At 42.6% G+C, this 13,506-nt stretch overlaps 1 protein-coding gene across 5 annotated transcripts in view; it reads left to right on the top strand.

The window, feature by feature from the left end:
* The window catches only part of FAM114A1 (family with sequence similarity 114 member A1), a 91,415-nt gene extending 79,489 nt beyond the window's left edge, over positions 1-11,926 (top strand). For all 5 annotated transcript variants that reach the window (XM_082728885.1, XM_082728887.1, XM_082728883.1 and 2 more), the window contains 3 exons: positions 2,301-2,373; positions 6,269-6,322; positions 8,059-11,926. In XM_082728885.1, the coding sequence (XP_082585011.1) occupies positions 2,301-2,373; positions 6,269-6,322; positions 8,059-8,184 (253 nt within the window). In that variant the 3' untranslated portion in view covers positions 8,185-11,926. The remainder of the gene's footprint in view (positions 1-2,300; positions 2,374-6,268; positions 6,323-8,058) is intronic.
* Positions 11,927-13,506: the final 1,580 nt, after the last annotated feature.

The raw sequence follows: 13,506 nt of genomic DNA, 5'->3' as shown, positions 1-13,506 counted from the left end.
AAAATAGTCAGTATGGAGCCTCTATGAAAACAGTTGGTATGGAGCTAAAAAACAAGCCATTAACTTTACGCACGTGGCTTTATGCATGGTACAGAAAATTAGCACAAATCCAAACACTTTCTCATTACTACACAGACACAGGAATTAAAATAGAGCCTTCTAAAAATATATGGATACACACACACACACACGCGCGCGCGTGCTTCGCAACACCCCCATTCACTTTGCTAGCTGACTCGTCTTTGCTTATGACTGCACTTGGCATCGTAGATTGGGGAGCAAATGTTTCGTCAAAGAACTTTCCAGAAGGGGCTCCTGGGTGGATCAGTGGGTTAAAGCCTCCGCCTTCTGCTCAGGTCATGGTCCCAGGGTCCTGGGATCGAGACCCGCATCGGGCTCTCTGCTCAGCGGGGAGCCTGCTTCCTCCTCTCTCTCTCTCTCTGCCTGCCTCCCTGCCTACTTGTGATCTGTCTGTCAAATAAATAGATAAAGTCTTTTAAAAAAAAGAACCTTCCAGAAAGTCAGTATTGCATCTCTGTGCTGCCTGTAGATTGCTCCTCACTTGTAACTTTGTGTCATTGAGTCTAGATGTTCTTACCTAAACATGTGAAAATGAAAGATATTAGAAGAACTACACAATCCTGCACTTAATAGACTTAGAAAAAAATATGTACTTACCTTAGTATATAGAAGGAAGAGGAAAGGGAAAATTAGGAGACGTTTCAAATAGAGAGGAAAACCTCTAAGTGCTCTTTATATGTGTGTGGTACTTGTTTGTAAAGGGAGAGTGTTCAGAAGTCCCCACGTGTGTATAGTTGGACCTTACTCTTAGCACCTCTGATTTCCAGTCCAGATTATCCCAACCTTGCCAAGCTGCGCCAAGCAAAAGCTAACAAGACCTCACATTTGTCTGTATGAGATGTGCCTTTCCACCTATCTGCCCAAGAACATAGACAAAATGGCTCTGGGCTATCCCTGGACCTTACTCCTGAACCTTTCTGCAGATAAGTGTTGGATGGATGGATGATGGATGGATGGACGGATGGATGGGATGGTGGACAGATAGAGTTCAACAAACCAAAAAACATGACTTAGAACCCCTATTTATGGAAAAAAAGCTTAGCTCTACCGATTTCACTAGATCTTTTAAAATATAAGATTCTTGACTTGGAGTTACTGTTTTTCTAATAGCATTTTAACCACTATTCATAAAAGTCATCTATATGAATTATAAAAGAAAACAAATATTCACATCATTACATTAACTGGGTTGTTTTCGGTTTTTGTCATCAAAGCAATATTTGCTAAATATTGCACCTGTCTTGCTTTATTTTCTTGGGGAAAATCCTTACAAGTCAAATGGCTAGAATGAACTTGGGAGTTTTGATATAAGTCTTAAGAACAGATTTTATAGGATCTTTATTATAAGGCATCTAATAAAAAATGTAATCAAGAAATCAACAGACATTTGAATTTGAATCCCAGCTCTGTCCCAGCATGTCCTAAGCAAGTTATTTAAGCTTCTTAGGGTGCCTGGCTAACTCAGTCCTTACAGCATGCGACTGGATCTCAGGGTCATGAGTTCAAGCCCCAAGTTGGGCTCAGGACCTATTTAAAAAAAAAAAAAAAAGTTGCTTAGCTTTCTTAAGCGCCAGTTTTATCATCTATAAAATGGGTATATTAATGTAATCCATAAGGTCACTGTGAGGATTAAATATGATTACTCATATTAAAGTACTTAATGGGGCACCTGGATGGCTCAGTCAGTTAAGCATCTGCCTTCAGCTCAAGTCATGATCCCAGGATCCTGGGATTGAGCCCCATGTCCAGGTCCCTGCTCAGTGGAGAGCCTCCCCCCACCACCTCTGTCAAATAAATCAATAAAATCTTTAAAAAAAACAAACAAACAAAAACGTACTTGACATAGTACCTCAGTGAATGCTCATTATTATTTCAAAATGACCAGAAAGCGAGAGAAAATTCACTTGGCAAGAGGCTTACACTGCTAAACATATGGCACTCAAGCCTTAAATTTTCCTGCACATGCTTTTGATTCTAAAAAGAGGTAGGGTGAATTAGGCAATTATTCGTTAACTACACATGCTGAGGAAACCAGGATTCGATTCAAGGGTAATCGTGAGTCATGGAAATTGTTGGAGAACACATTTCCACAAAATACCTTCAAATTTGTGTGTGTTCTTTTAAATGGAATATGGTATCAATACCAGCCATTGTCTTGAGGGTTAAATTATTTTATCTGATGGAAAGTCCCCCAAAACCACTTTTTTTTTTCCTTTCAGATTAACTACTGCAATGTGTAAAGAAGTGGCCTCCTTATCAAAGAAGTTTATGAATTTTTTAACCACTGTTGGGGTGAGTTTCTAATACTGATTCTTTCTCCCACCCTTTATGGAAGCTGGGTCTGTGAGGAAGTGTGAGGAGACGTGTAGGAGGCCTTCTCTGATAGCTCCGTATACAGACGCTGCGCCATGATGTCTCCCAAAACCAGGCCAGAAGCACCTTCTGTCAGGACAGGTGGCCTAGGGCTCTCACCTGACTGGGTTCTAGTTCTGACCCTGCCATCTCCAACTTACAAGATATTAGGTGGGTTTTGAAATATCCGTGGGCCTCATTTTCTTTATTTGTTTAAAAAGAAGTCAGGGGTGCCTGTGCGGCTCTGTCAGTTAAGCGTCTACCTTTGGCTCAGGTCATGACCCCAGGGCCCTGGGATCCAGTCCCGAGTCGGGCTCCTGGCTCAGCAGAGAGTCAGCTTCTCTATCTCCCTCTGTTCCTCCCTGCTGCCCGGCTGGTGCTCTCTCTCAAATAAATAAACAAATAGAAGCCGAACGAAGGTTCCTTTCATTAATTAATATCTTTGATCTATAATTCAAGCATCTCTACTAGCATAATTTTGAATATTTGCATTCACTGTTGCCCTCAGAACCTGGCGTATGGACACCACCCAAGGTGAGAGGCTTCTTGACTTTATTATTACACTTCAAGTGGAACCAAAAGAAAAGACTTAGCCATGCGAGTAGTGTTTCTGTTGCACAGGGAACAACTTTGAAAAGGCTCATTGTAACCTGTGACATCTGCAATGACCCTGTCTCCCAGGAAGGGCCCGTTCCGATGTCCTGGAGGGCAGGACCGCACTGTAGCTCTCTGAGAGGACTCAGCTCAGCCTTTAACAGGAAGGAACAGAAACAAGCTCTATATAATCGACCCAGGAAAGGGACTTTATTAAAGGCAGTGGAGGAAAGTGAGCCTCTAGGGGGACTCAGTGGCAGAATACATATTCCCTCTCCAAAGTCTTGCCATTCACGTGACTCAGTTGTAGCATTTCCCAGACCCCAAGTGTCTTTCCATTCTTATTCAGGCTTCCCGGCTGAGAAGGCTGTAGGACTCAGCAGTGTGGGTCCCATGTCCTCTTGGTATCGCCTGTAGTGACTGGGGGCAGGATGTTATCATGCAGACCGAGCTGGCTGTTGGAGTTCACTTCCCCACTCCACCCCCGCCAAGGCCAAGGACAGTCCTCAAAAGAAGTGGAAATGACTATAGACCTGTCAGCAGAGAAGTGACTCAATTAATTAGGGCTGAATCATCTACTACCTATTCACTCTGTCATCAAAGAATCTGGTTTGCTTCTCCTATTTCGTAAAACCTGAGCTTTCGTACTTGTAGGATTTGGGGGCTTCCGCAGTGAGAGCTTTACTGTATGTAGGCAGAGTGACGGGCAGAAGAGAGAAGTTCATGGATATGATAGGCATGATCAAACACATTCGTGTGCTCAGTGTTGTCTGAGTAACTGGCCCCTGTGGGCTGTGGGGTGAGACTGCCAAGTTTAACAGAAACGTGTGAGGTCTTAATCAGGACGAGACGGCCTCAGCCACCCGGCTTCCCAAGGCTCTCTGTACCCTCTGCTCACTCTTTCCCCAGTTCTGGAGGTGGGAAACTGGGGCCGGAAGGGGTGGCTAATGCCCCCAGCCCTCTCAACTGATCGCTCACATCCCAGGTGGCCGCCCATCAGACAGGTGGCCAACTGTTGGTTTCTCTTTGGCCATCTAGCAGTGATGTGTGTGTGTGTGTGTGTGTGTGTGTAGAGAGAGAGAGAGAGAGAGAGATGGTTTCTATGACTCGTGGTGGACATCCTTTTATTTACAGTCGTGGGTAGTGTTCAGATGTTGCTTCTCATTTGTTTTGACCTGTTGTCTTCCAGTGCAGTGCACATCACCCAAAGAACTTGTTAAAACGCAAGTTCTGAGCCCTCACCCTGGGGATGAGGACTGAGATTCTGCATAGTACATTCTGAGTAACAAGGTTCTAGCAACTGGTTGTGCACTTGCCCTTACACCCGTGTACACACATATATTGTACATGTGTACTGGTGTTTGTGCTCACAAAATCCAGAAGACGCAGGTTACCACTTTGGAGAAAGAAAAGGCTAGAGCTAAACAGGGTTTACTGAAATGCCGTCCCGTCACTGCAACACCCCCGATCTTGTGCTGGGATGAATCACGGACATCGGGTTTCTGTTCTCTGAAACAGCCATTATTCATAACTTGAAGTTAATGAGTGTGTATCGCTCTCCAGACTCCATTTAAATGGCTTGCACATCCCATTGATTCTGAAAACCAATGTCATTTTATTGCCCTCGTTTTGATTATATTTTAAAGGTTTATTGATAATCAAATAAACATGAAAGCAGATACCATAATGGATTTTCTGGTTAGTTACTGAAATGACTGGGTTTTTAAAGAGTGTTTCCCCAAGACTCCATTGTGGTTTCCCCAGTAAGATATTACTTTGCCCTCAGTAGAGCAGTGTTGATGGAAATCTGCTGCTCTGGAAAGATATATTTAATCTATATGCTTTTGTTTACCATAAAATCTCCTGGGTACAGTAAGGAAAACCAGCCTATTAAACTTGCCCTCTCTCTTTCCAGTCTCTTGAATTATTTATTGTCTAAGAGTAGAGTGAACACTTATAGAAGACTGTTGATTGATAGACTAATAGTGAAAATAATAATAATGATAGTAACTCTAGCTCTCACTTTTTGGACACCTACTTAACATCAGGCTTTTCATATACTCATGGTTTGCAAATTGGAATCTGCAGATCTGTCTGGAAGTGATATTGATGAATGGTTAATTTCAGGGTGCCTGGGTGGCTCATTCAGTGAGGTGGCAGACTCTTGATTTCAGGTCAGATCATGATCTCAGGTCCTGGGATGCACCCCCATGAGCGCACTCCTCTCTGCGCTCAACAGGGAGTCAGCTTGAGGGTTTTCTGTCTTCTGCTCCCTCTGCCCCTCCCTGCTGCTGGTGCACAAGAGAGAGCATGCTCTCTCGCTTTCCCTCTCTCTCTAAAATAAATAAATAAATCTTTTTATTAAAAAAGAAGAAGAATTAAGGGGCGCCTGGGTGGCTCAGTCATTAAGTGGCTGCCTTTGGCTCAGGTCATGATCCCAGGGTCCTGGGATCAAGACCCACATCGGGCTCCCTACTCAGTGGGAAGCCTGCTTCCCCCTCTCCCACTCCCCCTGCTCATGTTCCCTCTCTCATTGTGTCTCTCTCTGTCAAGTAAATACATAAAATCTTTAAAAAGAAAAAAAAAATTAAGAAAAAGGTCATTAAAAAAAGAATATGTTATTTTTGCTGCTAATCTGGAAAATATACCCTATAACAAAATACCCATCTTTGCATTTAAAACAAGAAAGAAAATAAGGCTACGGACTGGGGCTGGGACTAGATGGGTCAATAAGGTACTTAACTCACCTGCAAAATTTTAAAAATTACCCTGTCCCACACAAAGAAACAACATCAGTCATCCAGATAGATATTCTGATGTAAAATTTAAAAAACGAAAATGAATGCAAAAAGATCATGATAAATAAAACAGCAACATTTTCAGTAGAGACTGTGCTTGTAGGACTCAGCCTCACTCACCCTTTGTAATCCCAGATGGGCTACAAACTTTCGATAGTTAAAAACATCTGTGTTTAAATTTCTAGCTGTGTGACCTTAAACCAGTTCCTCAACCTTCCTGATTCCTAGTTTCTCATCTCTAAATTACGGTTATCATGGTATCTCCCTACCTACTGGGATTCCTGTCAAAATTAAATGAGAAGCCTTGTCTGTAATAAGCATTCCGCGTCTCCTCACCTTCCTCTTTAAGAGATCCCTCGACAAAGCCAGCATATGACATTTCACGTGGCAAGCCTTACAGTAGGAGCACCTAATCTGTCAATTTCTTTCTTTCGATTCCACAGAGCGACAAGAAGGCCGAGGTCCTTAACCCCATGATCAATAGCGTCTTGTTAGAGGTAAGTGGCCCCCAGAGAGAAAGTGCTTCTGAATCAAAGCAAATGTTACAGCTCCTTTTTTTTTTTTTTTGTCCTTTTCCCAGGCAGCGAGTGTTATTGCAATTCTAAATCTTGCCATTAACAGCCTTTTTTTGAGTACATGTGTGTAGCCCAACCAGCTGTTAAACCGTGGCGGGAAACAACAATCCCTAATTTTCAAGAATTCCTGATTATAAAGAGAAAACGCTAAGCTTGCACGTTATTTCTGTTCCTGTTTCCTCTGGCAGAAGCACATTTCTGCTACCGAGTTTCACACCAGATTTAACACTCTGATTAGTGGCTGCAACCAGGGCTTCTTGCTCGATGATTTCTGTAAAAATGGGCACTTCTCTTCATGCATGAGAACCTGTGGTGTAGCTGGATCTAGGCTTCAGAGGAGCGGGGTCGACCAGTTGACTGGTTAGCGTCTGCCTGTTGAGTGACCAGAGGCTCTGTCGTCAGAGACCACTCGCTCACTCCGTGGCCTGCCGGCTCACCAGGACTGAGTAACACTGCTATGAAGCTGTCCGTAGACCGCTCTGGTCTTGCCAGAAGTAGTGACATAAGAGAGAAGAAAATAGGCCTGGGAGGCGTCATTCGTGCTGTGTTCCACCTGTGGCTGGTGGAGGAAAACCTTCCATGAGGGGCCTCACTCTAAGGAACTGGCCCATCTGTAGCCCCAGGGCACTGAGTTGAAACCATGGGTGTTAAGGGGTGAAATTTGAACATGAGCAAGGCATATCCAGCAGTTTTTTTGCATATGCTGAAGTTGCCTGTCAGTTGCAGAGTTTGGAAATTACCAAATGTAAGTTAAGGAAGGCCACCTCTATCCTTATAGTGACATCTGTGGGAATTGGCCTTAATGTTAAGGAAAACTACCAAGATGCAAATATAACAAAGCAGTGGCATCAAGTATCACCATTTGGGACACTGCCATGTGGTGGGGGGTGAGGTCAGCCAGCAGGGACAAGGAGCCCGAGAGGAAGGCTCTGGGGGACCCAGCTAAGAGGAAAGCCAGGCAGTCAGAGGCAGACTGTGGAACAAGAATATATCTCCCCCGGCCACCCAGAACGCATTGGCCAATTAATTTACTATGTCAGTCGTGAAGAATACGCGGTCAAGTGTTGATTCATTTCCCCAGCAGGAGTTTTCTTATGACTTAGTGACCTGAAACATTAAATGGCCTCTCTGTCCACTGCTGTACGTTGGGGTACCACCGAACACGAATGGCAACACCAAATATCCAAGCCAAGTAGAAAGGACTGACATGTGCAGGAGGACAGCCTTCAGGGACTGGCCATGAATAATTGCGCTATAATATCTCCAGTACCCTTTATGTAGCCCACGCTCTAGCCCACACTTGGGCTTCCTGCACCCTATGCTTTTGTGTTATTTCAGGACAGTGGGCTTGGGCTGGGAGAAGGATGGGCAAGCTGGGCAAGACCAGACATACTGGGTCATGAATGCATACATATTTTCATGTACCCTCCAAATCGATGGAAATGATTTGCCTCGCGTGGAGCACATTCTCTCTGTTAGAGAGCTGAATGCATTCCATCCAAAGGAGCAGGTTTACATTTGCTTTAAGCACCAACATTAAGGGGAGCCTATTATAAGAGATTGTGAGGTTTGAAGAGAGGCACCGTTATCAGGCGGGAAGAATTGTCAGGACTGAACCCTGAAGGCAGCCTTTCAAGCACGTGTCTCCCTCCTCTCAGGGCTGCAACAGCACCACGTACATCCAGGACGCCCTCCAGCTGCTGCTGCCCGTGCTGCAGGTCTCACACATCCAGACGGCTGGCTCAGAAGCACAGCCAGGACCTGGCCAGACTCCATCCAGTTAAAGAGGTGGGCAGGCCACATGGCTTCGAGATGTACCAGATGTTTTCTCCACATCTGGCCCCAGACGCCCCTTGGAGGACTCCAGGAGCAATTTTGCATGGACAGTATGGAGAATGCAAGTTGAAAGAAAGCATCCTGTCTCTTACTGTATATGGTGGTTTTACAAGTAATTGTGTTTTCTTTACGTTAATTTAAATTTACATGGCTTTATATTGATACCTGCCCTTCATTTGAAGTTCATTCACCAGTATTCATTTCTGTTTTCCTGACCAAGCATGCTATATTGAGAAATTCACAGGTAGATCCTAGACTTTTTTTTTTAATTCTTTAATTTCCCACCTTTAACTTCCTGTTCTTTATAGTATTACTTTAAATCAGTTCTTATACTGAACTTAGTTTTGTTATATATATATCATAGGTAAAGATAACACTATTTACAGATATTACCTATTATGGTAAAAGAGAAACAAGTGTCTCTTTAAGTAACTCATTCTGAAAACAAGCTTTCATTGAGCTCTACTGTGTGCTCACAATAGGAATATGATCTCAACCCAGTAAAGACAGACATTCTGAGCAATCTATATATCCAACGTGGGGCTCAAACTCACAACCCTGAGATCAAGAGTTACATGCTCTACCAACTGAGCCAGCCAGATGGCCTCAGAAGATACTCTAAAAGAGGGTTTATAATAATTCTTAAAATGCTTAAAAATACTAACAGATTTTCTAAACCTTAAAAAATTTGAAGAGTGAGGTAATTTTTTTAATGTTCTGCCCTTCGATGTATTATTGTATTTTTCCACACTCCTTGGACTTGTTGACCCCAAACTTGATATATGGGGTGAAAATATATTGGGGTACTTGGGTGGCTCAGTGGGTTAAGCTTCTGCCTTTGGCTTAGGGCCCTTGGATCGAGTCCCACATTGGGCTCTCTACTAAGCAGAGAGCCTGCTTCCCCCTCTCTCTGTGCCTGCCTCTCTGACTACTTGTGATCTCTCTCTGTCAGATAAATAAATAAAATCTTAAAAAAAAAAAGGAAAGAAAATATATATGAAAAGGGGGTGCTAGAGCATATTCAGTTTAAACTTGACTCATTATGACTAAGTACATGATGGTGTAATTACAAAACCTGGAAACATTCAAATAGAAAATTAGAGGGATCTCAACACAGCAGACCCCCAAACTGTATTTTTCAATCTGAAGCAAGATAGTCTGTGGTCTGTGTATTTACAGACTATCAGCAATGGTCAATACCATTATTGTTTCTAAAAGGCAGAAAATACTGATATGCGGGTTGACCGACTGGTATACTGATCCACGAGACCCCGCAGCCAAGAGAGACACTGTCAGTGGGTGCTTCTCCTGAGCTCGCCAAGTTCATTCCTTCCTTCCAGGCGGGGGTTCATACATGGCTCCCATTTCAGACCCCTGTCAGCTTCCCTACAGCCCTCATCACAAGATGGCGCCCCACATGGCTCTTTCCAAGTAAAGGAAGCTTGCACTTTCACAAGGGTAAAAATCCTTCATTGATATTTGCTTTTATCCCCCTCATGGAGTAGACTGCCTTTGTCCCATACAGGCAAAGTGGGACTATTTTAATATTATCCTATGTCTTGTTAGTCTTTGATTCATTTGCATCCTGTATTTCATTTGTGTATCTCCTAAAACAGCCCAGCCAAAGAGAAAACATAAGAACAATGATTTACAATCCAGAAAGGAACTCTCTGAGGAATCCATTAAAGTTGCTTTTTTTTTCTTTTCTTTTCTTTTTTTTTTTTTTTTTTTGTTCCTTCCTGCTTCTCAATAATGTGAAATGTTTCTGACATTAAGTCTAGGGAACAATTAACTGATGAAAATGTTAACATTTACCTCTTCGTAAATTCTGGACATACTATGTCTAGAGCAGAGGAAAGGACTTAGATTTACAATTTCTTCACATCAGATTTTTTAGCATCAGATGGATTTATAGATATTAACTGGAAATGTAATAGGAACGAGTAGTTTCAAAGGAGCTGGATTTCCAGAAATAGACTTTAAGCCCAACTGCACCCATTTAGTTTATAGCAGCATTTTTAATCCTAAAATGAAATAGGAATCCCTAGAAGAATAAGAGATAATTATCCTTTAAAAATGTAGTTGGCCTTATTTACATTGCATTTACATATGTTTTAATGATAGACTAGGAAAGATGGCCAGGTAGAAACGTTGGCTGAGAGATGATTCCTGGGGCCTCACTCAGTGGCCTGTGGATTACATTATTTAAGAGAGAATAATCACTTAAAATGTATCCACCCTCCAGGATTGCTCTCTTTCAAAGCCGGTTTTCATGTTCCCTTTTAAATAATTGCTTCTTTGCTTTGCTTTAAAACCTAGCAAAGCCCACGATCCCGATATGGGCAAATGTCAATCACTTACTGAATGAATGATTTAGCAGGCTTACTTTGGAAGTTTTGTATTCCTTCAATAATCCTTTACATAAATTGGGTTCATTCTACTCTATGCAATTACCCTGAACAAGTGTACCAGCTTTTTTTTCTTACATCAAGTGCAAAATAAGTTCTAGTCTAAATAATGGATATGGTCCTGTGTCTGTGCCTTATTAAATAAAAAAACATCAAAAGTGTATTTCCAATTCAAAGCAAAATGCGTCCCAGAAAAATTGCTTTGGGGCATTGATACATACAGCTCTAAACGGTAAAATGGAGTCCCAAATCTTAAAGCAGAGGCCTAAGCGTAAATAGTCTATCCCACTGAGAACAGAATTCTGTCTTCTCTCCGGGTCTCACACTGGGCTGCACGTCAAGGTCATGAGTAGTGGGACCAGGTGACAGGAGCCTTGGCAACACCAGCTAAGGAACCATGGACCCCAGCAGCAGAGCTCAAAGGGGATGGAGAAGCATCAGCTTTGGGTGGGCTAAAGAAAAGGGCTAAGATAAGGGTAGAAGATGGAATGCAGAAATGAGAGCGTTTTCTAGGCTTTGCAGAAGTCAGCTGACCCAGGAGCTCACCCATGGGGAAGTCAGCCTTCACATGCTGGCCAAGCTGCATTAAGTTAGATACCGAAGTGGGCAGATTTCAATCAAAGCCGTCCCAGAGGTCTTGGAATTATGTCTTAAGGAAGTAATTTAGCAAAAATGTAAAATAAATATACTTCTGTTCTTTCCTAAAAATATGTATATATAATATAGAGAGAGAGAGATGACAGATGGATAGATAGATGATAGATAGACGGACAGATGGATAGACAGATAGATGATAAAGTATGCTGAACAGATGGACTGGGTCATAATACATGATTTCAATCCACGTTTCATTTTACAAGAGCGATTTTTCTTTAGCATCAAGCTAATTTTTGTAATGTGAAAAGTGCCCTTTGATCTTCCTTTTAAGCATGCCCTACATTCTGATAACTCAGATCCAGGCTTCAGTTTGGTTTCTTAAATGACTGTGTTTGTGAAGGCACATCAGAAGAGATCATACTGAAAATCTGTTTCACAACTGCCATTTTGCCTTGTTTTTCTGGTTGATTAGAATTCAAAAAGCCATAGGAGTGGATCCAGACCAGTCACCCTTCCTTCACATGAAAAGGAAAAAAAAAAAAAAAAAAATCACGTGGTTCACCATTTGTTTTGTTCTTCTAGATATCTTATAACTCATTCAGGTTCGTGCTCATTTTCTCTATGTTCGCCCATCATCAATCTCGGGGAGCCATATCTGCTATTAAACAAATCTGAGGAAAAGACATCATTCTGTTCCTTCTGTGTTTGCTTAGATCTGAAAATAATGAGTTATCCCATCCTTTGAGCATCTTACCTTTAGCAAATGACTAAATCATTACAACCCAATGGTAAGAAGCGCGTCGATGGTGTTTCTGATGTTTCTGGCATCTGGGGTCATCATCAGCGGGGTCCGGAAGATGATTACAGTTAGAATTTTGCGTTGGGATTTAAACCCCATTTCCCTGTGCGTGGATCAGAGAAGATTTTCCTCTGCATGAGTTGTCAGCCAAAAAGCAATGGGATTATGTCTGCCTGTGGTCACTGCTGACTCACTTGACAGGCCTGTCTCTTCTATTAGTCTCAGGGGAATGCTATACCACGAAAGAATGCTATGTACATTTTTTATATGCCTTCCCTGAGAGCAGAATTTAGGGTGATTTGGAGATGATCTGTCTCCCTGCCATGGGTTTCACCACTGGGCTCCTGGAGCTGCCTTTTGGAGGAAAAAGCCGGCAGAGACGCCAAGGCCAGATGGATGGAACCTTGGCAAAAAGCAAAGCTAAGCCTCTGCTTTTGAGTCCTTGCCATCTTATCCTTTTTCTCTCTCAGGATTTTTTTTTTTTTTTTTTTTTGGACAGCTAGTAAGTGCCTCTCTTTCAGGATCAGACTTTACATTCCTGCTTCTCCTCTCCATAGCTTTTCTTCCGTTCCCCCTTTTTTTTTTCCGATCATACTACCCTTTCCCCGGTATCTCCTCAGAAAACAATCCATCCAGAAGATTTCAATAATAATAATTAATATGTATTTACTATGTACCAGACACTGTGCTGAGTGTTTTATAAACTTTGTCCCAGTTCATGTCCATAATTACGCTATTAGGTAGATATTATTACAATTTCCACCGCACAAATGAGAACCCTGGGACCCAGAGAAATGATATAATTCATCCAATGTTACACAACTAGTGAAACGAGCCAGGATTCAAACCCAGGGCAGTCTGGCCTGACCAGCCAGCGTATTTTAAAGTACGATACACAGCCTCCAAACAAAAAAGAGACGTCATGTGTTATTCTTAGACAACTGAACACTTGTATGTTTAGCTCTCTTTACACAGTGAGGTGGATTTGTAGCTGAAAGATTTGGTTGTCAGCTTTGGTTGTTTCCACACAACTGAGAACAAACTGGGACTAGAGAGACACGGAATGAAGCCATGCAAGGTCACCCCTGGATTACGCTCACCCCAGGCTAGCCACATCTTGTCATCACAGACATTTACATCAAGCAGCTTCCTGGCTCTCAACCCAGCCTCCCGTCTCACAGGTGCCTTTGATCACGCCTAAAATGGCTCCATTTCCTCCTCCTGCCCCGCCCCCTTCCCTGGTGCCAGGGAAACCCATTTGTAAATCACCGCCCTTCCTGAAAATCCTTAACCCTCTAGTCCCTGCCTGGAGCACAGGGATCTTTTAAAATATTTTCCTTGCCTCTAGGCAGCCATTTAGTTGAATATTCAGTACCAGGCATTGTGAGTTACCAATAAATGTCTTCAAGATGAACTAAATAATGCCTTCTTGTCTCTGACCTTGGTGCTGTTCCCTGTGAAACCCC

Source organism: Mustela nivalis (genome assembly GCF_964662115.1).
Source record: "Mustela nivalis genome assembly, chromosome: 4".
Lineage (NCBI taxonomy): Eukaryota > Metazoa > Chordata > Mammalia > Carnivora > Mustelidae > Mustela > Mustela nivalis.
Note: the sequence above shows the minus strand (reverse complement) of the source record. Positions and strands in the feature narration are given on the sequence as shown.